The sequence below is a fragment of the Pongo abelii genome, chromosome 21, assembly GCF_028885655.2.
Source record: "Pongo abelii isolate AG06213 chromosome 21, NHGRI_mPonAbe1-v2.0_pri, whole genome shotgun sequence".
In the NCBI taxonomy this organism is placed as follows: Eukaryota; Metazoa; Chordata; class Mammalia; order Primates; family Hominidae; genus Pongo; species Pongo abelii.
Genome location: NC_072006.2, coordinates 50,906,918 through 50,933,809, shown reverse-complemented (window position 1 = coordinate 50,933,809; position 26,892 = coordinate 50,906,918). Strand labels below are relative to the sequence as shown.

Sequence of the window (26,892 nt, the reverse complement as noted above, 5' to 3'; positions counted from 1 at the left end):
GCCCAAGGCCACACTGCCCTGCGGCTGGGGTCCCGTTTGCTAGTTCTAGTGCCTAACTTTCTCCAATGTTCCCGGGCCTCTTTCACCCGGTTCCAGGGGCGCAGGCACCACCCTTTTCCTCCAGGAGGAGCAGGGAGAGGGCGGGTTCCCCAGCGCAGTCCCCTCCCCGACCCTCCCCCAGGCTTTAAGCCGGCGCCGGGGCCAGGCGGGGCAGTCCCGGGCCGGCCAGTACCGCCGGGCGATCGCGCTGATGGCGGCGCTGGCGGCAGCGGCCAAGAAGGTGTGGAGCGCGCGGCGGCTGCTGGTGCTGCTGTTCACGCCGCTCGCGCTGCTGCCGGTGGTCTTCGCCCTCCCGCCCAAGGTAACGCCTCCTCCGCCTGTGCGCTCGCTCCCGGTCAGCCACAGGCGGGATCCTCTTCTCCCAAGCCTCCAAGTTGGGAGACCGCTGAGGTCCCAGTGTAGACAGGCTCCACCAGACCCCCTCGCCTTCCCTCCCTTGCACCTGCCGCGGACCGCTGTGAACGCTCCTAACGCCTCTTCCCTCTTCCCAGCTGCTCCTTAGAGCTTGAGTCCCACCCTGCCTTCTGGATCTCACTTCCATGGGAATAATTTCGTTTCGTTTCAGTGACAGGTTCTTGCCGGTCACCCAGGCTGGAGTGCGGTGGTGTGATCATAGCTCACTGCAGCCTCCAACTCCTGGACTCAAGCGATCCTCCTTCCGCAGCCTCCCTAGTGGCTAGAACTAGAGGTGCATGCCCAGCTAATTTTTTTTAATAGAGATAGGGTCTCACTATGTTGTCCAGGCTGGTCTCGAACTCCTGGACTCAAGCAATTCTCCCACCTTGGTCTCCCATATACTGGGATTACAGACGTGAACCACTGTGCCTAGCAGAATTCTTTCTTTCCTGAGCTCTAATTCTGTGCTTGGTGCTGTGTTGCACATTTCACTTGACAGTCACAATGAACACTTACTGGGTGCCAAGCTGTGTGACCTGGAGCAAGTCACTTAACCTCTCTGAACTTCAGTTTACTCATGTGTAAAAATGGGAGAAATGATAGTGCCCACCCATAGGGCAGCGATGAACATCAATGAGGCAATATATGTTAATCTCTTATATATAATCTCGTACAGAATAAATGCCCAATAAGCAGTGGCTGGTCTTTTTCTGCACCAGGTCCTTATGTGATGAGGACGGTAAGATTCATGAGTGCTTACTAGGGGTGAGGATTTGCCTTTTGTGTATCACTTTATTTAATCATTTCAACGTGTCTCAGAGGGGAAAGATTATTTGACCCATTTTCCAGGAGAGAAAACCAAGGCTCAGAGAGAGAAAGTGACTTGCTCAGAGTCACACAGCAAGTGACTGTGTGGGTATTCAGTCCCCGGCTTGTCAGAATCCAGAACCCTAGCTGTTTTCAGTCTCCCCAAGGAAGTAACCCCTATAAGATCAAAGGCCGCAGGTGGAGTTCAGGAGTCATAACTGAAATCAACACTAGTGGGGGCTGGAAGGAGATGGTACCACAGGTCCCTTTTGGGTTCTTCACCTGTGCCCAGCCCAGCCAGGGCATCATGAGAGGGCACTGGGTTTGTAAGACAAGGCTTCTACCTCCAGGAAGTTGCTTCACCATCTCTCAGTGAGATATGATATGTTCACAAAAATAAAAGTAAAGAGGAGGTATAATTTAGTCGTGCATTACCCAGCACCGATCAGCTGAGACCAGGGAGGTTCTCCTGGAGGAAGGAGCCCTCCGTGGGCACATGGAGTAAGAAGGTGACACCAGGTGGTTCCAAGGAGACCCAGGGCTAACACACAGCAGTTCATTAGTGTGGAATTATCCAAGCTATTAGACTTTCTCGACGTGGAAGAGAAAAACACAATAAATGATAGAAGAAGGATGAGGTCACCTTTGCAAAACCCAGCCCACCCCAGGCCACTTTCTGACCTGTGGATCTTAAGATCTTGGACCAATCTCCTTTCCTCTTTGGGTTTTGCTTCCCTGTAAACTGGAGCGATTACACCGCTAGCTTCTGGGATTGATGTGAGAGGTTGAGTAAGGCTTTGTGAAACACGTTTGGTGGAAGTGTGGGTGGCTAAGCCTTGACTGATTGCTGTCTGCGAGGCCATAGGCAGAGCTCTCCAGCAAGAAGAGACAAAACACAAGGTCTCTATTCTCAGTAGGGGTCCCAACAGCTTCTCTCTGCTCTGTTCTCTAGCAAGAGCATGAACCCAGGAGCAGATCCAAAGGTTATGGGGCCTGGAGCATATACTATTTGAGGGGGTCTCTTTAAGAAAATGAATACAGATTTACAAATACAAGATTCGGTACAAGGCTTGGGAGAGGCTCTGAAGCTTGAGCTTCACAAAGGATCCTCTTCCTATCTGAACTCCAACATGCACAACTGAATGAAAGGCAGGGAGAGATAACAGGGAGAGCCCCTGGGATGTAACCCCTTATGATGGTGCTAAGCCTAACGAAGAAGGTGTTTTATTGAGTGCTTAGCTCTTACCATGTGCTAGGGGCCATGCTAGGAGCTTGTCAGGCTTGTCCCATGTAACGCCCACAACAACCAGAGAGGTAGCTGTTATTTGCATCCCTATTTGACAGGTGAAGAAACGGAAGCTCAACGGGGTTAAGTGACTTGCCTAAGGTCACACAGCTGCTGCAAAGCCAGAATACAGAGTCTGTACTCCTTTGTGTGCATGTGTGTGTGTGTGTATGTGTGTGTGTGTGTATGTATGTGTCTGTGTGTATGTGTGTGTGTGTGTGTGTGAGAGAGAGAGAGAGAGATAGGGTCTTGCTCTGTCACACAGGCTGGAGTGCAGTGGCATGATCTTGGCTCACTGCAACCTCCACCTCCCAGGCTTAAGCCATCCTCCTGCCTCAGCCTCCCAAGTAGCTGGGACGACCAGCTCCTGTCACCACACCTGGCTAATTTTTATATTTTTAGTAGAGACGGGGTTTCACTATGTCACCCAGGCTGGTCTCAAACTCCTAGACTCAAGTGATCCACCAGCCTCAGCCTCCCAAAGCGCTGGGATTACAGGCAAGAGTCTGTACTTCTTTCTAACTGCTGTGCCTTACATGCTCTTCTTAGTTATAATTCAATACAAACCACTCCTTTGTTCCCTACAGTTCCCTTGTGGGGACCCTTTATATGGCTCTAGATGTCACTGCCTCTTTAAGTGGTTGATGAACCAGGGCCTCCTCCCAGGAGGCAGGTCTGGCCCTTTGGAGGACCTTCGCCTCCCTCAAAATCTCTATTGGCATACCTGAAGCCCCCTCTCCCATATAACAATATTTATATGATTATCATTATTAGATTCTCTGACATTAAGAACAGACGTGTTTCTCAATTTCATATACAATGCGAATAAAAAGTATCCTTAGAAAACATCACCATCTTTATTGATCTAAGACACACATTTAATCCATTTCCCATTTAGAAAAAAAAAAAAGTGCAGCTCACTGCCAGTGCAGTATTCTCGGTGCAAAACGGGACATGGGTTAAAGCAAGCACAGCAGGTTTGTTATGCACACGGAGCTTCAAGACAATTCTGGTCATCTTCACCAGTCACTCCCTGTGAGAGCTTCCCCAAACAGAGGCTGGTGGACTAACTTCAAAACATGCTTGCTGGGCAATTCAAGACAGGCATACTCAGTATCCACTCCAACGTCAGATTGCCCCTTCTTAGCCTCTTCCACATGGATATTCTGGCGCCACGAATGCAGGTTGTATTGTACACACGGGTCACTAACAACTTGCGAAACTGCAGATTTCACATCAGGAAAGAAGTTGGAGATGCTCGGTTATTTGTCATTTACCAGACAGTGTGGAGTAGGAGACAACCCTTCTTTGGGGCCTGGGTTTCCAGCTTGATGACATCTCCTATCCACTGCTGCTTTGCTGTTCTAGGAGTCTGTGCAGTCGAGAGGGTTGGTCCTCATGCACCTGTCCCTGGTGACTGATCAGCTTGTCTTTGGGGAGGCTGGAGTCAATCTGCAGAGCAGAGCTGGAAGGAACAATTCTTACATTATGTCCTCTGGCTCAGAAATGCTGTCAGCAGGGATGAAAAGGAGTGGGATGAGCTCTGGAATGCATGGCTGCCACTTCCAGCACCACTGGAGATCCTAGCTCTTGCTATGAAGAGTGCTGGGGGCTCAGGAAGTTGGGATGCTACCCCAGGGACTACATCAATATTGTCCAAGAATGGCCATCCTGCGAGTTAGAGGTTTGGGGAGTGATTTTAGCTAGCGGGCACAGATGGGACTGTTATTAATAAAACAGGCTTGCAAATAAGCTCCAGCCCCACTTGTTTGCATAGAAGCCTTACCCCGTTTCCTGCCTTATGCCCCCTGAGAGCAAATTAAATGACACTGACCACATATCCAAGAGGAGTTCTTAACACTGGGGACTCACAGGTGCCTCTAAAGATGCTCTGAGAAGGAAGAGTTTGGGGATGCTCTTGGCAAGGCTGCTACAGAGTGTTGTGCAAGCTGTGCACTGCACAAGGTACTTGAGGAGGCAAGTGAGGCTGAACCAGCCTGCATTCCACATGCCAAGCTGTGCACCCTGGTGCAGAGCTGGATCCACCTGAGGAAGGGCCTTTTTTTCTAATTTGCACAAAGTTGTCACATTGTCCAACAGCAGACTTGCTCTGGGGTAGAGATCTTTGGCGGGGGATGGTAGTACACCTGTAAGGTCAGAGGCCCCCTTTCTTGCATTTGCCTAATTGTGGGCAGGTAGATGACCAGGAAGATGGTCCTTTCATTCCCAGTTTTGAGGCTTTGGAATCAGAACTGCATTCGCATTCCACATACTTGCTGGGCAAGTCATTTTGTATTTCTGGCCTTAGTTTCTTCATTTATAACAAAGCCATAATATTATACTCTTCCCCAGTTATTTTCTGGCCTCAGTGAGTTAATACATTGTGTCTGTACTATAAATTCTTAGTTTTTTATTTAATGCTGAAAATATGTTTTAGTTCTCCCATTTTGCAGATGATGAAACTGAGGCTCAGAGAAGTTAAATAATGGAGAGAACATGGGCTTTAGAGTTGAGAAGACCTGGATTTGTGTCTTGGCTCTGAAACCATGAAAGAGGGGAGCTTGGGCTGGAGACCTTGAATTTCTGAGCCTGAGTCTCATTTGTGAAGTGAGGAGGACTCACACCCTCTCGTTCTGTTACGAGAATTAGGGGAAGATACAGGAGGTGTCCAGAGCAGTGCCCAGCATATAGTGGGAGTTTATAATTACAGCAATAGCCACACATTTTCTCACATTTACAAAATGCTGTTTTACATGCATCTCAAATTTCAGCTCATTTACTCTTCACATCAGATGTAGGAAGTTCAAACAATAATTATCCCCATTTTTAGAGATGAGCAAAGTGAGGCACAGAGAGGTTAAATTCCCGAGGTCACACAGCTACTAAACACTACTTCGGTCACTCCTCCTCCTCCTCTCTTGGTCCTGGATTTTGGAAGTGAGAGTGGCCAGGAAGTGAGAGAGGGCCTTGAGTTTTCCCCAACAGAGGTTTTCCAGAAAAAAACTGCAAGTCCAGCTCTGTGGATTGAGCACCTTCTCTGGCCAGACACTGCCTGCTGATTTTACCTTCTATCATCTCATTTGAGCCTCAGGGAGCTCAGACAGGGAGTTTTCCCACATGCAGCCCAGAATGGAGTGAACCTGGTTTGGTTTCCATCATCCAAATACCACTCACATCATTTTTGCCAGAGTCCCTTACCACTCAATATTATTTACTTAATTACATTCCTGTTATTCTTTTTACATTAATGTCTTACTGCCCTCTCCTTTTAAAAAAACTTAAATGCAATGACTTTAAAAGGAGATTTTATGTGGGTATCATGTATGGAAAACCAGGATCATCATTGATGATTAGGAAAAGAAAACTAGCAATAGATAGGTAAATATTTAACGCTGATTAATACTGGGTACATACTGCCTGCTTGAAGCTGTGGGCCTGCGATCTGCCCCCTCTTTGTGGCAAGGGGAGGGATATCATCAAGTGAGGCATTAAAGACAAACTAGTACCAAACTGAGACTTTGTTTTGGAAATAATGAGAAGGAAAGAAGGATTAGAAGGGAGGTAACCTCATTGTTCCACCCAAAGTCTTCTGGAGTTGGCTTTTTATGCTTCAAGAAATATTGGACCCATAGCCTGGAAGCGTGTCTTGTCTGGGGATGCTGAGGTTGACTGACAGCCCCAGATCCTCAATTTCCTCATCTGTACATGGATGGCCTTCTTGCCACCATGAAGCTTTGTGAGCTGTTAAGTAAAGGAAATCTCTGGCATGTGGCTGGCTGAACAGTGACCCACCAAAGATGTTGGTGTCCTAATCCCCTGAACCAGTGAATGTTACTTTCTATGGAAAAAAGGGACTTTGCAGGTGTGATTAGGTAAAGGATTTTGAAACAGGGAGATTATTGTGCAGTATCCAGGTGGACCTGATGTAATCCCCAAGGGGCTTTCTGAGGGGCAGGCAGGAGAAGTTGAAGTCGGAAGGTAATAGGATGATGGAAGCAGAGGGAGAAAAAGCAATGTGATGTGGGGCTGTGAGCTGAGGAATGCAGGTGACCTCCAGAAGCTGGAACAGGCAAGGCATGGATTCTCTCTCCTGGAGCTTCCAGGAGGAACCAGCCTGGCCAACACCTTGACTTTAGCCTAGTGAAAATGATTTCAGAATTCTGGCCTCCAAAACTCTAAAAGAATACATTTGTGTTTCTTAAGGCACTCCATTTGGGGTCATTTGTTACAGCAGCAAGAAAAGATGAATACATGGCAAAACCACCCCACCAGACTGGTTCTCCCAGGAGTGGCTGGGAAGTTTAGCCCCATGTCTCTCTCTGAATTTTGATGCATCAATTGCCCATAATTCCCAGATGGGTCTCATCATGTGGGCCCCGTGTTCCTGGGATGCAAACCCTGGTGTTCAGGAGAGAGCCTGGCTTGGTCAAAAAGGTTCCAGGCTTTGGATTCATTTGGATACGAATTCATCTCTGGCCTCTGCCCTGATGAGCGGTGTGATGCAGGAAGAGTGTCTTCACCTCTCTGAACCCAGTTCCCCAGCTGAAAAATGGAAATGTCCACAGTCCTTTCTTCACAGGATTTTACAATGAATAAATAAGTTCATACATGCAAAATGTGTGTCTCAGAGGACATGTAAATTTTATTTTATTTTTTGGCAATTTAACCTTTACACATGCTTTTCTGGGTGGGATCTTTGAAATTGATTTGGAAAAAAAAATGGGAGATGTTGGTAGCATTTGGTGCAAAGGACTATGTTGAAATGGTCAGTCCCGTGCCTCAGTTTTCTCATCTGGAGATTGGGTCTAATCATAGTTCAACCTCATACTGTTGTGGGGAGGAAATGGGTTCATATGTTTGAGGCACTTACTGGAGTGCTGGCTTATAGTTAGCACTCAGTAACTGTCAGCTATTAATATTACAGTTGCCATCATAACATTTCAGAACTGGTGATCATTCTAGTTTAACCCCCACAAAAAGGAAACTGAGGCCCAGAAAAGGAAGTGAATTTTCCAAAGGCTTCAGTGAGGGACAGGGTGGGGATGAGCACTTCCATCCCCCTCTCCAGGGAGAACCCTGTCTCAGGCATCGGTCATCAGTGTTTTTATTTTAATTAATTAATTATTTTTGAGACAGGGTCTTTCTCTGTTGCCCAGGCTGGTGTGCAGTGGCATGATCCCGGCTCACTACGACTTCTGCCTCCTGGGCTGAAGCGATCCTCTCACATCAGTCTCCCAAGTGGCTGGGACTACAAGCACACATCACCGTGCCTGGCTAATTTTTGTATTTTTTGTAGAGATGGAGTCATGCCACTCAACTGGTCTCAAACTCCTGGGCTCAAGCTACCCGCCCCTCTCAGCCTCCTAAAATTCTGGGATTACAGGCACGAGCAACTGTATCTGGCTTCATCAATGTTTTATGCTAAAGACATTTCATTTAATCTCTTGACGGCTAACTTCTAGATGACAGGTGAGGGGGGTCAGAGGTCAAGTTCACTTATTTCTATTCAGATCATAGCTAGCTCTCAACAAAGGTTAAGGACAGCTCATGTTTACTGCGTGTTTATTAGGAGTTCTGGTCCCCGTTTCCTTGCTGATCCCATCCTCCAACCCCACTCCACCTCTCACACCCTCTGCTCCCACCACTCTGGCTTTCTTACTCTTTAAATATCCCAAGCTTGCTCTCACCCCAGGACCTTTGCACTTGCAGCTCCCTCGTTCTGAACCTCTGTTCTCCCAGATGTCCACAAGTCTTGCTCCTTCCCTTCATTGATCTCCGTTCAGATCTTACCTCCGAAAAGGCCGTCCCTGCCCCTATCTTTAGACCCTATCTAAAATAGAAAATGAAAAATCCTTTACACTCCATTCTGCCTTATTTTTCTTCATGGTCTTTATCACTACCTGGCAATGTACTATGTATTTAATTACGTATCTGCTGGTGCATTATCTACATTAACCCCCTTCCCCCCTCCCCACCCATGGGGTATAAGCTCACAAGGGCAGGGATTTTTTATTTTTTTTGTCCTGCTCACCGTTGTATCTTTGGTGCCAGCCCAGTGCCTGGCACATAGTAGGCGCTCATAAGTATTTGTCGAATAAGTGAAAGAAAGAATGCCAGTTGTGTTGCTAAGTTCTTGGGATGCATTTTCTCATTAATCCTCACCATGACCCCAAGAAGGAGCTACTACGATTCTCTCCATTTGCCCAATGAAGAGTCCACATGCAGACAGGAGGAGCCCCCTGCCCACATTAGGCTGGCGGATGGCGGCAGATGGTTCCCAGGCTGACTTCCAAACTCCTGCTGTCACCTATCTCCCCTGGCGCTTTGCCTTCTGCAGAAAGTTGCTGACCCTGGACACTCTGGGAATAATCAGAGGCTAATTCGAGAGCCAGGTGGGCAATCCAGGGACAGGGACAGGCTGTGACTCACCATAAAGCTCTGGGGTCAGGCTGACAAGCTGGGAAGGCTTCTTGTCTCTGGCTGGCTTTGCGCTTGGACTGGACGTGGTGAGATGAAGAGAGGAAGGAAGGGTGCTCCTGGGGAATGGGAAGCGCAAGGGGCCAGGAGCAGGAAGAGTCCTGAGCAGGCGGAGAGGGCAAGGAGTCATCTTCCCAACTCTAGATGCGGACTTCCAGTGCACAGCGACCCAGGAGGGCAGAAACTGGCAAAAGCAACCATAGACTGAGCACCTACTGAGCGCCAGGTGTTATGCTGGGTATTTCACATGCATTGCAGCCAATGCTTAGAACATCCAGACAAGGGAGGCCTATGAGGAGGCAACCGAGGGTCAGCACAGTGCAGTGTTGTAGCCCAAGGTCCCCAGCTGGTGAGTAGAATTTAAAATGACACCCACGCTCACAGCTGTGGCCCCAGGGCCCTGTGTCATCCAGCTCCTGCCCACCTGTCCCCTTGTGTCTGTTTTAATGGTAATGGAATTTGTTTTATTCGGGTATGATAAACACACAGACACAGAAATCAGCATCATCAAAGAAGTTTTTATACTCACACGGCCCTAGAAGCAGGAGGCATACCATGCCACACAGGGCCACACAGGGGAGCAGCAGGGTCCATTGGGAGGCAGAGGGAATAAGAGGAAACGTGGGCATGAGCCTTTACTGTGGGCAATATGTTCGGGCAAGGCAGGGCGGGCAGGTTTAGGATTGGCTAGTTAGTTTGAATCATTTCAGTGGCTCTGGGGCATAGGGGCTTCCCCTAGTTGTCTTGTACCTGGCTCTGGGATGATTAGGGCAGGTGGATTCATGTGAGATCCCTCAAAAAGAGGTGGTAGGGAGTATGGGGTCTCGATTAGTTGTTTCACATATGAAGGAATGCTTGCAGGCTAGTAGTTTATTCTTTCTAGGAATTTGCTAGCCCTGGGAAGGGGCAGTCCCTCCAGGGTCTCAGAGCCTCAAATACAGAAATTAGAAAATCTGATTTTACAACTTCCCATGCCCTTCTCTTTTCTCACTGTGCCCCAGCCTCATGTGCCTTCTTTTGGTTCTTCAAAGCTGCCAAGCTTGCTCCTGCCTCAGGCCCTTTGCACTTGCTTCCCTGGACCATTCTTGCCCCAGATCTTTCACAGCTGGGTGCTTCTGGTCATTTAGGTCTCGGCTCCAATGGTCCCTCCTCCTAGGAGTCCTCCTTGATTACTGCTTCTCAAGCACACCTGCCCTCTTCATCCCACAAATCATTCTCTAAAACAGCCTTCTGTTTTATTCGTTCATGACATTCATCCTGATCTGAAATGATCATTTCTTTGTCTAGCATCTGCCTCTCCCCCTTGGCTGTGAGTGACCCAAGAGCAGGTTTATGCTTATGGTGTACTCTACGGCAGCCCTGTACCCAGAGTAGTGCCTGACACATAGTAGGTGCTCAGTAAAAAAATTATTCATTCCATGAATTTGGATTTGAACACAAGTTCTGGTTTCAGAATCTGTACAGGGTCTAAAACCCCAGACTGCTTCCCGGTTTGCGTAACGTTTGAGTGGGAATCAGGGTTTCCAGCCCTTTCTATTTTGAGCCGGGAAGACTGAGGCCCAGAAGGGGGCTGGAGAGACTTTGCTAACCTCTCCCAGCCTAGTGGACCCAGATCCCTCATCTGTGCCCCTCCATGCTCTCCCTACCCGGTTTGACCCATTGCCCCATCCCTCAAGTGGGCACGTAGACCCGCTGACCCCAGAACAATTCCTCTGAGGTCCAGCCAACTTTCCACTTTCCCGGAGCTCCTGCCAGGTGTGTAAACAGGCTGGCGTGACTTCCAGTGATGCAGCAGGGAGCAAGATCGTGTTTCCTGACCCAACTCAACAGGACAATGCTCTCTGGACTGATGAGCAGAATTCTCTGACACCGCCAGACCTTGAAGACACGAAGTCAGCACCCTAGCTAGGGGCAGACCTGGCCCGGGCCTGGAACAAGTCAGACACGTGTGTCCAAACTGCTCTCTTCAGCTGAGATGCACCGGGGACTTGGGAAGAGCCACATGAGGTCACACCGCTTCCCGGCAAGTCATTTCCCTCCCCTGAGCCTCAATTTATTCATCTGCAAAGTGGGCATAATGATACTCACCTGCTGGGAAGGCTCAGAGGTGCTGACACACAGTAGGTGCTTAATAAAGGATTGCTGCTGTTGCTATTATCTGAAGAGAGTCCAGGCTCTCTGCTCTTTCTGTTTGTCCTTGAAATTCACATGAAGAGGGACAGCCATGGGAAGGTGCCTGTGGTGCTGGTGGGAGCACCCATAGGCAGAACACAACAGTGAGCCCCGGCTAGAAAAAGACCTTGGAGCAGAGCTGGGGAGGCCAGCAAGCCCCTGCCCTGCCGGCCAACCTGGTGAAGTCCCTTCCCCACCATTTTAGCTCTACTCTCTTGCGGGACCTTACCAGCCCTCTGCGCAGAGAGAGGACTTTGATTTCCACTGTACTCAGCTCCCCTACAGGAAAGTGACGATACCTGGGAGGCTGTAGGATGTGACTTCAGCTTTGCTGATGTCCTGGGCCACATCACTTGCCTTATTCTTGCACTCTCCTCTGTCCCCCGAGGAGACTTCAAAAAAGCCACAGCCAGCACCTCTCTAGCATCTACTAAGTGCCAGGCATGGTTCTAAGCACTCATGATATGCTTGTGAGCTTTTTTATGTTCATTGTGGCTCTGTGGGCTCATGTGTTATTATCCACGTTTGCAGATGAAGAAACTGAGGCACCGAGTGGTTCTGTCACTTGCCCGAGCTCCCACAGCTGGGAAGTGGCCGCGGTAAGATTCAAACCTCACCATTCTGGCTCCAGAGTCTGTGTTCTCAGCCATGCAGTATGACCCAGAGGTGATGGACCCATTTTACAGATGAGAAAGTTGAGGCTCAGAGAGATTAAGCCATTTACCCAGCAGCATCTCATAGCCATTGACAAAGTAGTGGGGTTGGCACTTGAGCCTAGGTCTGCCTTGTTGAAAACCCACAGTCTTTTGTGGTTCAGTGGAGGCCATCAGGGAAGGGGGCGATTGTGCTGGATGGGGAAGGTGGGACATCAAGACAGGCTTCCCAGAGGACAGTGACATCATCCAGACACGGGAGTGGGAGTTTGGAAATCTCAGGGGGCTTTCTGAAGATTGGAGTTTATGGAGACAAGAACTAACACAAGTGATCAGGCAGTGGGGGGAGGAGCTTGGGTTCGGCTGCTTGGTTCTAACCCTGGCTTCTTTTTTTTTTTTTTTTTTTTTTTTGAGACAGAGTCTCGCTCTGTTGCCCAGGCTGGAGAGCAGTGGCACGATCTCAGCTCACTGCAACCTCCGCCTCCCAGATTTAAGCAATTCTCCTGCCTCAGCCTCCCGAGTAGCTGGGATTACAGGCACCCGCCACCACGCCAGGCTAATTTTTGTATTTTTAGTAGACACGGGTTTCATCATGTTGGCCAGGCTGGTCTCGAACTCTTGACCTCAGGTGATCCGCGTCCCCCTCCCCCGCCCTTAACCTCCCAAAGTGCTAGGATTACAGGCGTGGGCCACCATGCCTGGCCCCAGTCCTGGCTTTTTAACCAACTGTGTGACCTTGGGCCAGTTACTTAACCTCTTCGTGCTTCAGTTTCTTCATCTGTGAAATGGGTATGATAATAATAGACGATGCTTGTAGAGAGCTAAAAAAACGTTGACTACCTTCAGGGACAAAGCACCTACTGTGTCTCAGGCCTTAGACGATATGCTTTAAATCAGTGAGTCTTCCAGCAAATTTGCTCCCAGGAGACATGTGGCAATGTCTGGAGGCAATTTTGATTCTCACAGTGAGAGTAGGGTGCTACTGGCAGCTGATGGGTAGAGGCTAGGGATGCTGCTAAACACCCTCCCATGCACAGGACAGCCCCCCACAGAGAATCCTCAGACCCCAAATGTCCGCAGTGCCAAGGCTGAGAACCCCTGCCCCAAATGCATTAGTTCCTTTGATCCCTCTGACACGCGGAGGCAGGCATGGTCCAGAGTCCCATTTTGCTGATGAGGAAACTGAGGCCTAAAGAGGGGCATGCTAGCCTGTGAGCACACAGCCTGGAGGCAGAGGGCCTGGCAGGAAGGAGAGGATTTGGAAATTCAGGGCATTCCAGGCACAAGAAAGGCACTCCTGCCCTCAGGGCCTCTCAGAGGCCAGCTCCAGGCTTCACTGGACAGAGCTGACAGCCCCTCTGTCCGCAGCAGTCAGGACAGCCGCCTTTTCCTTGCTAGGGAAATAACAAAAGAGGCCCTTGTTCGCCGCCGCCCACAGCCCCGCTTCTGCCCTGGGTTTTACCATGCCTCCTGCACCTTTCTCTCTTGACAAGCTGAAAGTGCTGGCTCTGGGGGCCTAGGGGTGAGGGGCAGAGCAAAGGAACATTCTTCCAGCTCCTCTTATTAACCAATACCTGCCCCAGCCTGTGGCCCTGCTCAGACTTCTCTGGAAAGGGCTGGAACCAGTCAGCAAAACTGCTCATGGTGCCTGAGTTGGGCATTTTATACCGTAGAGTGCCCAACCGCAGGTGTGGGCTGCTCACTGGGCAGCCAGTCCTGCTCTGCCAGTGTCTGAGACCAGAATCATGGGACATCCAGGCCTGGGGAGTCCTGCCGAGGCCCGGCTCTCACCTTTCTTTGGGGTTGATAGGGGAGACTGGGGCCTGTTCCGAGAGGACATTCTCACCCCCACTAAACCAGACATCAACCGCTTCCTGCTCCTGACTTTTTTCTTGCTATGGAACCTGTACTTCTCCAGACCCTGGCTTTCCCTTCCTGGAGAAGGAGCCTGCCTCACCTGGGGTGGTATGTCCCCCTGAATCACCTCCTGGGGGATGGAGGAGGAGAGACAGCACCATGAGAGCATGAACCCTAGCACCAGCCTTCCTGGACTCCAGCTTTGCTCTCCCACTTCCTGGCTGTGTGACCTTGGGCAAGTTACTTAGCCTCTCTGTGCCTCAGTCTCCTCCTCTGTAAAATGAAAATACTGACTGGGCCTACTTCATAGGAATGTTGTGATGATAGGTTCATATGCCCAGAGTACTTAGGGGTGTACCTGGCCCAGAACAGATGCTAGGTCAATGTTTGCTATTGTCAGTGGTAGTCGTAGTGGTATTGTTTGCCTTACAAATGAGCTCTTGGCCCTGGGGTCTGGAAGGGCATTATAGGGGATGAGGTTTGTTCTTGAATCCTCTTGACCTCCTCCCTTTACTCACTGTGTGGGTTCTTGGGTTCTCTGAGCCTCCATTTCCTCCCGTATAAAATGGAATAAAGCTCATCTCCCAGGGGCTGCTGGGAAGATTAACTGAGATAATGCTTATTCAGAGAAAAATCTCAGTGAGAGTTCCCTTGTCATTCTTATTCTTGGCCAAAATCCCGAAGTCCCAGATGCCTGAGAAGTGAGGGACTGTGAGCAGTGGAGGCGCATTGTCAAAAGGGGCTTGGAAACAGGCCGGGCCTTTCCAGCAGGGCCGGCTTCCCCCAGGACCAGCTTCCCCTTCACTTACTGGTTTCCCAACTGTGCCTCCTCCCAGGATGCCTGGGGCAGGACCAGCTGGACCCAGGTGGAGCTGGGAAGATGGTAAACAAGAGAATTGAAAATGTCAGGCCGGGCGCAGTGGCTCATGCCTGTAATCCTAGCACTTTGGGAGGCTGAGGTGGGCAGATCACGAGGTCAGGAGGTCAAGACCATCCTGGTCAACATGGTGAAATCTCGTCTCTACTAAAAATACAAAAATTAGCCGGGTGTGGTGGCGGGCGCCTGTAATCCCAGCTACTCAGGAGGCTGAGGCAGGAGAATCACTGGAACCCAGGAGGCGGAGGCTGCAGTGAGCTGAGATCGCGCCAGTGCACTCCAGCCTAGGTGACAGAGTCTGTCTCAAAAAAAAAAAAAGAAAAAACAAAATGTCAAGGGTGGGGCAGAGCCCAGGGCCCAAGAAGCAGTGGGAGCACAGAATGTGGGCTCGGATGATCCAGGACAGAGCCAAGTTTGGCCAAGAACTTCCCTGCAGGTGAAAGCCAGGCACTTCCATTGCCAGCCTCGGTTTTCTCATCTGTCCCACGGGCCCTCGGTTTTCTCATCTGTCCCACAGGCCCACCAGCCTCATGGGGCTGTGATGAGGAGCCAGGGAAACCAGGTGCTTTGTAAACCAAAAAAGTGCCCTCCAAATACTTAGAGGTTAATAGAGACCTTGTCCATCTTGTCCACCAATGCACAACAGGTGCTTAATCCACGTGTCCTGAATGATTATGGAATCAAAAGGGTTATTTCCTCAGTGTTCCCTGTGTGCCAGGTGCTACCCACAAGTGACTAATACAATCAGTCAAAAAAATTTCAATTGAGTACCTGCTAGGTACCAGCTACTGTTCTAGGGGGACATGGCAGACAGTCACAGTGAACCAGTCAAATCCTTTCAGCTATGCAGCTGACATTCTAGCGAGGGATAAATAAGCAAGATCTATAGTATTGTTGGCAGAAAGGGGTCCCAGTGCAGACCCCAAGAGAGGGTCCTCGGATCTTGTGCGAGTAAGGATTCGGGGTGAGTCCACAGAGTAAAGTGAATTTATTAGAGAAGTGAAAAAAGAATGGCTACTCCATAGGCAGAGCAGTGGCATGGGCTGCTCAACTGAGCATACTTGTGGTTATTTCTCAATCATCTACTAAACAAGGGGTGGATTATTCATGAGTTTTCTGGGAAATGGGTGGCAAGTTCCTGGAACTGAGGGTTCCTCCCCTTTGTAGACCATATAGGGTAACTTCTGGATGCTGCCACGGCATTGATAAACGGTCATGGCACTGGTGGGAGTGTCTTTTAGCATGCCATTGCATTAGAATTAGCATATAATGAGCAGTGAGGAAAACTAGAGGTCACTTTCCTTGCCATCTTGGTTTTGGCCAGCTTCTTTGCTGCATCCTGTTTCATGAGTTGGATCTTTGTGACCTGTATCTTGTGAAACCAGTCCTGCTGACCTCCTATCTCATTCTGTGACTTAGGCTGCCTAACCTCCTGGGAATGCAGCCCAGCAGGTCTCAGCCTCATTATCCCCAGCTCGTGTTCAAGATGGAGTCGCTCTGGTTCAAACGCCTCTGACAGTAGGTCCCATGATAACTGTTATGGAGAACAAAAGCAGGGTAGGGAGGGAGTTGGGGATGAGAGTAGTGCGATTGTAGAGTCCGGAAGGTGTCCTGGAAAAGGGAGCATTGAACACATACCGAAAGGAGGTGACATTTGAGCAAAGACCTGAAGAAGGTGAAGGAGCAAGCCCTGAGCATCTATAAAGGAAGAGCGTTCCAGGCATAGGGAACAACAAGTGCAAAAGTCCCTTTGCATGGACCAGGGTGTGCTTCTTGGCCTCGGTAGAGGGTTTCTCTTGGGTTCCCTCTCATCTAACCAGGCTGGGTCCTTTCCCTGGGCCTGCCGTGTGTGCTTCAAATTCCTTTCCCTTTGGGGCCCATATATATGTGGTACCTGGAATCATTACCTTTATCTCCAAATAATAGACCCAAAGTGGTTTACAGATCATTGGGAATAACCTTCTAACATTAAGAAGGGTGGGAGCGTGGCAAGTGTCCAAGAAACAGCAAGTGGTCTTCCTTGGTCCTCATAATAGCCTTTTCCAGGAGACTGATCCTTGGTCCCCTGGTCACAGAAAAACTAAACTGAAGAGCCCAGATGGGATTTAAAGGCTCATCCCACCCCAGTGCCTTCGGGCAGGGTTTCACTTCACCTGGACAAAGGCCTCCCATTAGCACCAGCTGCAAAGGTGTGGGAGAGGATGACAGGGTTTAAAGGGACATAGAGGGGCCCTGAGGGGAGCTTTTGGTGCACCCCACCATGCCGCTCCATGATGGGAGATGAAGGAACCAGCTGAACAGTTGGGAAGACTGAGGCAAAGAGAGAGGACGGAGCTGCCCAAGGTCACACCATGAATCAGCTTATTTTCTCAGAACAACGTGTTCTACCCTCCTCAGGCTGAGTGAGGCCACCAGGAGCTCCTGCGTCCAGGGCACACCCCCACAACCACCCTCCTGTCTGGCTCGTGAATGATTAGTGAGGCCTGGGCAGCCACAGGGTGTGAGCCTCTGCAGGAACGCTTTTAATGAATGGCTCCAAGAACTTGAACTTGTCACAACATCCACTAATGAGTCCAGGGGTCTAACAGAGTCCACTCTAGGGGAGGGGTGGGGGGCGGGGCTCAGGCATCTCCTGGGGCAAGTTGGCTGCCCTTTCTGTTTCCCCCATTGAGTCTTGTGCCCAGATGGACACAGGTGGCCCCTAGCTGCTTTCTCAGAATGTTTTGGGGCATGGGACAAGGTAAGAGGGAGCTTCGGTTGGCAACCAGAAGCAAGACTTCTGGGTGGCCTCAACTACCTCCATCTGCATCACCTCTGGATTAATCCTCCACACCTCAGTCTCTCCCTCTGGAAAGTGGGCACACGAAAATCAGTTCTGCTCACCCTCAAGACTGAATTAGCCCCCAGAGAGGATGTGAAAATGCCTATCAAGTACCTTCTGTTGAGTGCCTGTCCTTTCATTTCCTCTACTAGAACCTACCAGAGCCTGGGAAGAGCTGAAGACACAACTACTGTAAAGGGCTTTAATCAGCACCCACACATAGTAAGTGCTCAGTAAATACTGGCTGCTCCCTTCACTATAATCTTCATCACTGAGCCGTAGGGATAGGGCCCATAAGATCAGGACTAGGGCCCTGGGCTAGACCACCATGCTAGGATCGTGGCTCCATCCCTTGCTAGATGTACACACATGGGCAGAAAAGTTGCCAAACCTCTGTGTGCTTTATCATTTCTAAACAGGGTCATTGGGACACACAGGCGAGCTAATGCACCCCAAAAAGCATGGCTTGGTGCCTAAGCATAGAAAGCCCTCAATCGGTAGTTGCTTTGTTCTTCTTGTCTATGGTTTGCATTGAGGCAGAGGGCCTTGAGCAAGTCACTTGAGCTCTCGGAGCTACAATAAACCAAGCCACCCATAAACAGTAGTTGTTGCTGCCTCTCGGGGCAGTGGGTAGAGTTTAACAAGGGAATTGCAGAACAGTGCCTGGCATGTAGTAAGGGCTCAACACGTAGAGCTATCTCGGATAGCAGTGGTATGGTACTGAGGCCATGAGGGAGAGTAGCCCCAGAGGCTGGGGGAGAAATGCCCGTATTGCAGGGCTGTCAAAGCACAGCCATGTCCACCTGCCTTTTGATCTCCCCTGGGCATTCTCTGAGAATGGCCTAATATGCATCCGAAATTACGGATGGAGACAGGGAGGCTCCAAAAAGCCAATGAGTCAGCCTGAAGCTGGTGGCTTGTAAGTGGTGGAGCTGAGATTGCACCCAAGCTATGTGACTCCTAGTGGCCTTGTTCCCCTGATCCTTCACCTGCCTGATTTAACCTCCTCCTTCCAAGTGGAGGTCTCATGCCAATGTGCTTCTTGGCCTTGGCAGAGAGGGTTTCTCTTGGGTTCTGTCTCTTCTTTCCAGGTTGGGTCCTTTCCCTGGGCCTGCTGTGTGTGCTCCAAATTTCTTTCTCTTTGGGGTCCGTATATATGTGGCAACTGGAGTTGTTACCTTCAGCCCCAAATGGTAGACTTGAAGTGGCTTATGGATCATTGGGATGAACCTTCTAACATAAAGACGGCAAGGAATGTAACAAAATAACAGCTGCCAGTAGTAGGTAACATTAAATATGTAAATCTCCAGATAGATACATAGGTAGATAGATAGATGATAGATAGATAGATAGATAGATAGATAGATAGATAGATAGATAGATCTGGGTGGATAGATAAAGAGCTATCTATCTATCTATCTATCTATCATCTATCTATTGAAAGAGAGAAAGGGAGAGAGGAAGGAAGGGAGAGACAGAGTGAGAGGAAGAAAGAGAGAGAGAGAGACAGAGATTACTCTGGGCTATACGTTGCACCCAGCCTTTTACCTACATGAACTTATTTAATCCTTCCAACAATAACTCTACGAGGTTGAAATTCTTATCATCATTATTATCATCACCCTCATTTTACAGAAAACCAAGGAACAAAGTTAAGTCATCTGCTCTGGAAGCTATAGACGCAGGATTGGAACCCAGGCACTCTGGCACTGGATGCCAAACTCATAACCCATAGGCTTCTCTGCTTCTTGGCAGCAGGTCCGGATTTCAACCCCCAGCTCCCAGCTCCCTGTCCGTGGCTCTTTCCCCTGATCCTGGCAGCTTTTTTTGTTTGTTTGTTTCTTGGGGGCTGGCCTTCTTCCAGGCAATGTCCCACCATGGTGATTCTGTGAGGCCGTCGTTCCCATATTATCCATGAGTGAACTGATGCTCGGAGTGGGGAAGTGACACCAGTCCTGAGTGCCTGAGCCAAGATGCTTCAAACCCTATGTAGCTCCAGAGGGTCTGGCACTTTGCAGGCTCAGTCTTGGGTGACGGGATACCATGAGGTTTAAGGCTTGGCTTCTGCCTTGTTGGAGTGCAAAGTTCAGCACTTCATAGCCCCAGCCCTGGACACTCCTGAGGAGTGGGACCTTCGTAGGCAGCAGGAGGGCACTGCTGTGGGCAGCTGGCCTCAGTCCTGTCCCCAGAGTGTGGGCCAGCCAGCTCTCTGCCTGGCACGGAGCTACCAGTATCTGCCAAGAGCCTGGTCACTGCCCAGTGCCCTGACAAAAATGCCAGCTGCAGCCCAGCAGGGAGCTGGGGCAGGGGGAAGGGGACAGTGGTGGTGGAGACAGTGTCCTGAAAACTCCTGCCCCAAGGTCCTGGAGAACAGACCATTTCTCTTTCTTTCCTTTCCTACACAAAGAGGGCAAGTTGGGGGGCAGTAGGAAAAAAGTTGCCTTGTGCATGCCTGGAAATCATTCCCCAGCTCAAAAATTAACCACCTGACACGGCATTTTTTTCTCTCTCTCTCCCCACCCCGCTCTCACCCCTGCGCGTTTTGCTTGCAGGCTTTAATCCCTGTGGTCATGTATTGGCTAAGCCTGAGAAGCTGGGATTTCTTTGGTAGGGGGATTATAAGGCTTCCTATAAGAAAGCCAGACCTTGGAGAGTATGTCTGGGTTGGATGGGTGTGAGCAGGGCTGAGTTGAGGACCAAGGCTAGGACTAGGGTGGCCACATGAGGCATTTGGAGAGCAAGATTGAAGGAGGAGCTCACTCAGGGTCACACACGTGAGCCTCGCCCACATGGCAGCCCTGCTCCCAACTCCTGCTGCATGATAAAGCCCAGGGCACAATGGTCTTTCAATGAACTAAGAGAAAGCATGGCCTTAACTTGCACAGTCTACCTCTGACTCACTGTGTGACCTCAGAGAAGCCACTTTTCTTCTCGGGACAACCATTTCATCCATTGTATATACTAGAAGTTAGATTAGACCAGGGTTTCTCCACTTTGTCCAGCACTGTGGACATTGACCCTATTGGAACAAATAATTCTTTATTGTAGGGGGCTGTTCTGGACACTGCAGGATGTTTAGCAGCATCCCTGTCCTGTACTCACTACATGCCAGGAGCACCCTCCACCAGTCATGAGAATAAAACATGTCCCCTGGGGGACAAAATCACCCCCTGTCAAGAACCACTGGATTAAATGATCTCAGCTTCATTCTGACTCTCATATTTTAAGTACAATATTTTTGAAGCCCAGCTTTATGAAATTGATCTAATTGTATTATTAATAATAATGTTATTTAATACAACATAACAATATATCATATGTATTGAGCTACTGTACGTACCAATCACTGGGTCAGTGGTTACCTTGTATTAATAACCATCTCTCCAGGGGAGATGCTATGATCATATGTCTGCAGCACACAAGAAAACTGAAGGTGAAGAGAGTTAACAGGCCCAGGATCAACAGCTAGAATGTGGAAGAATTGGGTCTTGAATTCAGGCTCCTTTGATTCCAAATCCCATATTGTTTCAACTGTGCATATTTGTTGTAGAAAGATTAGAAAATACAGATATGCAAAAGAAAACAGCACTTTCTGATCACAGAATTACTAGGTGGGAGGCACTTATGGTTTAAGTTAGTAGAACAAAGACTTTTTTACTCCATTCACCTTTCTGAAGCAGTCTGAAAACAACCACAAAAGCAACAAAAGGAGAAGAAGAGCAACAAAAGGAAAGACCACAATCCCATCTCGCTAGCATACGAAGAAGAGCTGACAATGGCAGGAAACTTTGACCAAACTGCAGAGGGAAATCAAGAGTGGCGCATGCTTCTGCACATCGTGGGCAGGACGAGGAGTTCTCCTGAAGTGTTTTTGAACTCTGACACTTCCTAATACTGGGAAAGCCTGTTTTGAACTCTGACACTTCCTAATACTGGGAAAGCCTGGAGCATGCATGTGGGAGAAGGGAGAGTTCCTGAGATGTATGTGACAGTACAGCATTCAGATGAACTGATTGAGGAGGCTCCAAGACCCTTGTCAAGAAGCGGGATGTTGGAATGGCACGTGGGAGAGAGATTGTGGATAGTGATCATCTGTATGGCTGTAAAGGTTCTAGTTTTCTCTCTCGGTCAGTCAAACAGACATAAATGCTAAAGAGACACCAAAGAACTGTGACCTTCTTGGGTCTTCACATTGAGTAATGGGCTCCCCCTTGCTTAGAGGAGAGGCATGTTCTGGGTCCATGTTGGTGAGAAAGCATTCTGAGATAGTCAACAGAGCCAATGCTTAGATACCTGTGGGCCAGCCCCTTTCCCCACACTTTCCTCCAGCAAAGAACCGGTCTTAAAAGAATGACCACAATTCTGTAATGAGTAGTCAACATGAGATCTGCCAAAAAGAGAGCATGAGAAATAAAAAAGGGAAGAAACATAAAATAGAAAGGGGAAAAACAGAATAAATACTAGAAGATTTGTGTTACAAAGTGGGAGAAACTATCGGATAGATATTTTTCTGTGAAATATATTTTAAAAATTGCCTGCCTAAAACAAATCTCAAAATAAGAAACAAAAGGGCAAAGAAGAGAGATTAAGAAGCAGAAGGGGGTGAAAAATCAGCACTCAGGAAGTAAGTGGAAGAGAAAAATAAAGCTATTCTCTTATAAATGCTGTATCAGAGCAAAATGGGGCAATATTAAAAACATAATCAAAGACATGATATACAGGCTAAAAAAGATTGAACAAAATGAAGTGGAAAAGAAAAGTAAGAAAGGATGGATGAAAAACAATCAGTATGGAAGACAAAGGAAATCCAACATCAGCATAATTGGTGTTCCTGAAGAAGAAAATAAAATGGAAAACAATATTGGAATCTTTAATAGAAGAACATTTCTCCAAAACTAAAACATATGCAGGTTGAAAGAGCTTACTGTCTTCCAGAAAAAGCTTATGGACACTCATCAACACCAAGACAAATTGTGGTAACATTAGTGGACTTGAAGCTTAATTAAAAAACCTTATGGATATCCAGGCAAAAAATTCAAGTGAGCTATAAGGGGTGGGAGAAATCAGGCTGGACTCAAATTTCTGCAATAATTAAATATCTACTAATTCTCAGAGAAAGAACATGTAACCCAATAATTTTACAGATATATCACTTTTGTATTCAAAGGATGCCTTCTTTTTAAAAATATATGCATATTTGTTGTTGAAGTTTGGAAAATACAGCATATAAGAAAGAAATCCAAATTTATTCATAATTTCATCCCTAAGATAGAAATGTCAATCACACACTTCAAAATGCTTTCACAGACATTTGTCCTAATGGAATCCTCTGTGATGTAGACATCCCAATATTATTATTCCCAATTATAAGATGAACAAATTTAGGCTCAGAGTGTTCAGTGATTTGCTGCAAGAATTCAGCAGCAAAACCACCTATGCCCAGGCTTCCTGGCCCTTGGGCCTGAGTTCTCTAGAACAGCTCTGTCCTATAAAACTTTCTGTGATGATGGAGATGTTCCATATCTGCTCTGTCCAGAATGGTAGACCCTAGTCCCATGTGGTTGTTGAGCACTTGAAATGTGGCTAGTGTTACTAAGAAACTGGAATTTTAAATTTCGTTTGATTTTAATGAACTTGATCTTAAATTCCACATGTGGCCCAGGGCTCCACTGTTTAGACAGGCCAGCACTAGCGAGTTCCTTGGCATTCTTTCCCCTTCAAAGGCAGCTGACCACTTTCCATTTCAGCCATGCTCCCAACCTCATCCATATCAAGTTCACCCAGAATCTGGTCTCTGGGGTCAGCCTTGATCATTAGGACTGGGCTTCTTCCCTGTGGCACCTGTCTTCTCCAGGTGCAGACTCCGTTAGGCGTTGTTGTCAGTTCCTTCAGCCCTAGAGATTTTAGCTGAGTCCCACTGGCTTCTGACGGCAGAGGGAGTAGGCTGGGAGCTGAGCAATGTTTTACCCGAAGCTGCTACTCCTTCTTCCCTGGGCCCGCTCAGCAAGATTCTCCCTCCCAAAATGGAGCCTCTGGATGGAAACAAGTGGCAAGAAAGCAAACTGCTCACCCTGGCTTGACCCAGAAAATGAGTCTGCAAAATCAGACACCTCTCCCAACCTCTTAACTCCAGAAGTTAAAATTGAAAGGAGCAGTGCCTCGGGATCATGTGGCCCCCCACCCCTTCCTACCTGAATCTGCCCTTGAAGACCCAAGGGAAGCCTCTATTTTGCAAACACGCAGAATGAACCTCAGTGTGGCCACATGGCTGGTGTGAGTTCATGAAACAGGAGGCCCAGAGGCAGAGGTTGACCAGAGCTGCTGTTGGGTGGAGTAAAATCATGGATCCACCTGGACTCCCCTCTATGGTTCCACTATTTCAAACGGACCAGGGCTGGAAGTGATGAGATCTACTCTTAGGCTCTGCATGGTCCTGAAGACACCACACCTCCTCTCCAGACCTCAGTTTATATCTGTAAAATGGGGATTTTAAAATGGAGCAGGGGTTTTCAGTACAGAGTCCAGTGATCCCTACTAATCCGTCAACATCTTGACATTACATTCAGTATTGCGTATGTGTGGGCACATATACAATATGTGAGTTTTTCATTAATTACTGCAGGGGTCCATCCTTCTACCAATTCAAATCACTTAGATGAGAGGTCATAAACTGGTGACTATGGGTTGAATACCACCTGCAGATGTAGTTTTGTTTTTTTTTAAATTGGCCCACAGTTTCCTTTTAATGAGCCAATCTTTTAAAACTGAGATTTCACATAGAAGCAAAATTTCAAGCTTCTCTTGAAATCAGGAGGGCTGGCATCACGGGACCCACATTCCTGCATCACAACAATCAGAGGAGCTGAGCAGCAGTTGTCCTCGTGGTAGGGGGGGCCCCTGTGTTCCCCACTTCACCACAGTCCCCGCCCCTCCCTATTGCACTCATGACACTGAAGTCCAGTGCCAGCTGTAAGTTACCGTTAAGCTTGGGCACTTTTGTCTCCTGCTAAAATAATAGTTTTCTGTATCCACAGCACTATTGGAAGTGCAAATCAGACTTGAGAAAACGTGACTTTTCTTACACCAGCCCACATTACTCATTAAATTGTCCCCTGCATATGAGTTTGAAATGCCTGACTTTATATCATTTATTCATTCTTTTAACAAATACCTGTCGAGGCACTGAGGATAGAGGCGAACAAAGACAAAAAAGGCCCTGTTTGCATGATGCTCATGGTCTGCAGGGAGGAGAGAGATAATAAGTGAATGAACAAAAAATAAACTTCAACTAGTGATAAGTGGCTCCACAAGAATGGAGCCAGATAATGTGCAGCAGACCACAATGAGCAGTGTGATCAGAGATGGACTCCCTGGAGGGGAGACCTTTGAAGTGAGGGCTGAACCACAAGGAGCCAGCCAGCCAGAGATAGAAGAGGGGGGTGGGGTCAAGAGGGCCAGGCAGAGGGAACAGCAGGTGCAAAGACCTGGATGGGCGAAAAGTCCTGGCCTGCTTGTTCTGACAGCCCACCACTTAGCATTTGACAGGCCTCAGTGCTCTAGTCCCTGCCTCCAAGTCCCCTGGGAGATTTTTGCTCTCTGGAAGTTAGTTTTGTTCTTAAGTCCTGGAAGAGTGGGAAGGTGGGGGGATGAGGGGCAGCAGCACTTCTTACTAATTCTCCACCAGATGTCTGGCATACAGCTGGCAAATCTGAATCCATTTGCCCACAGGAAGCTCAGCTGAGGCAGGGCAGGCATTTGGGGTCACTCTGGCTCTGCTCCAGTCCCTCTCCAGCAAGGTAATAAAACACACTCTAGACCCACTTGCTGCCAAAACCCCAAGTGGGCGGAGGATTGACTTCCCAACTCCCGCCATTTCCCTTGGGTCACCTCTCCAGCTGACATGTGCTGTATCTGGAGTCATTCCTTCACAGAGGGCTGAGTCGACATCCTGACAGGAGCATCCAGAGAGAGAGGAGAAAGAGGGAGGGAGAGAAAGGGAGGGGGAGTGAGAGAGGAAGAAGAGAGAGGGAGGAGGAGAGAGAGAAAGGGATGAGGAGGGAGAGAGAGAAAGGGAGGAGAGAGAGGAAGGAAAGAGAAAAGGAGGGGGAGGGAGAGAGAGGAAGGACAGAGGGAGTGGGAGGAAGGAGGGAGGGAGAGGAGAGAAAAAGAAGGGCGGGGAGAGAGAGAGAGAGAGAGAGAGAATACATCTTTGAAAGCAACCCTTGCAGCCAGAATTTAAACAACAACTTTCCTCCCATTTATGTCAAGTACAGAATGAATACATCGCACAGAAGGACTCACAGGATGTCACCTCCAAAGCAGATGTATTCTAGTGTTCACAACAACTTTTTCCATAATAGCCCCAAACTGGAAATAATCCAAATGTCCACCAGCAGGAAAATGTACAAATAAATTCCCATCTATTCACAGAATGGAATACTACTCAGCAGCAAAAAAGAATAGGCTACTGATAGACACAACTGCATGGAGGAATCTCACAGACATCATGCTGAGCAAAACAGCCAGACACACTTCAAGCTCATTCTTGTTGGTAAAATTAAAATTAAAAAACAGCCAGAGACAGAAGTACATCCTGCATGATTCCATTATATCCCAGAACAGGCAAAAACCAATCTATAGTGATAGAAATCGCAGCACTGTTTTGGAGAGGATGTGGGAATTGACCTGAAAGGGGCATGTAGGAACTTTCTGGGGAGATGTAAATGCCCTATATCTTGATTGGGATGGTGGCTATATGAATATGACTATTTGTCAGAACTTTTATTTTATGTAAATTATAGCTCAATGAGCTATTTTTTTAAAGCCGTGTTTATTTTTCTCTCCAGCTAGTGCTCTAAAATATTTTCAGTGGGGGAAGTTCTTTTCCTATTACTTGGACAAAAACCCCTGCAGACACATGCCTTTTCCTATCACTCTTGAGATGTAATTAAAATCCTCCAATTACTTTAATACACAAACATGGTCTCAATTCAGAAATTAGAATGGTCAGTTCCAGGTGATCATCAAAACGTGGAACTTGATTTGAAGTGAAATCCTTTCCCCTCCCCTTCCTGGGGGCTCTACAGGCTGGAAGCTGGGAGAGAAAGAGGAAAGAGAGATCATTGTCTCCTGAGTTCCCCTTTACGGTTTCACTTCTTCCTTATCTTCTTAAGCAAGGTTTGTGACAGCCACAGTGAAAGAAGCCAGGGGGCAGGAAGAGGCAAGGAGCCTGGCAGGTGCATGACTCCTGCCCCTCAGCTTCCCTTTACAGCAGACACTTCTCTTTTGAGCATTACAGGGTCGGGAGACTAGAGGATCTCCCCCTTCTCAGAACACTTCACAGCCCTTCCCTTGGTTTTTTTTCCCTGGCTGCTCCCCCTCTAGTTCCTGGTTTCCTATATATGGGAACTCCCTCAGGGGTCCTATATCACTTAGAAGCGGACCTCTTAGGCAGGATTTTAAAGAGGACCTGGGCTGAAATTCTCAC

At 48.3% G+C, this 26,892-nt stretch overlaps 1 protein-coding gene across 1 annotated transcript in view; it reads left to right on the top strand.

Annotated features, from left to right (window-relative positions):
• The first annotated feature begins 212 nt into the window (after window positions 1–212).
• The window catches only part of SLC13A3 (solute carrier family 13 member 3), a 93,521-nt gene continuing 66,841 nt past the window's right edge, over window positions 213–26,892 (top strand). The window contains exon 1 of the mRNA XM_024238854.2: window positions 213–361. Coding sequence (XP_024094622.1) covers window positions 251–361 — 111 coding nt within the window. The 5' untranslated portion in view covers window positions 213–250. The remainder of the gene's footprint in view (window positions 362–26,892) is intronic.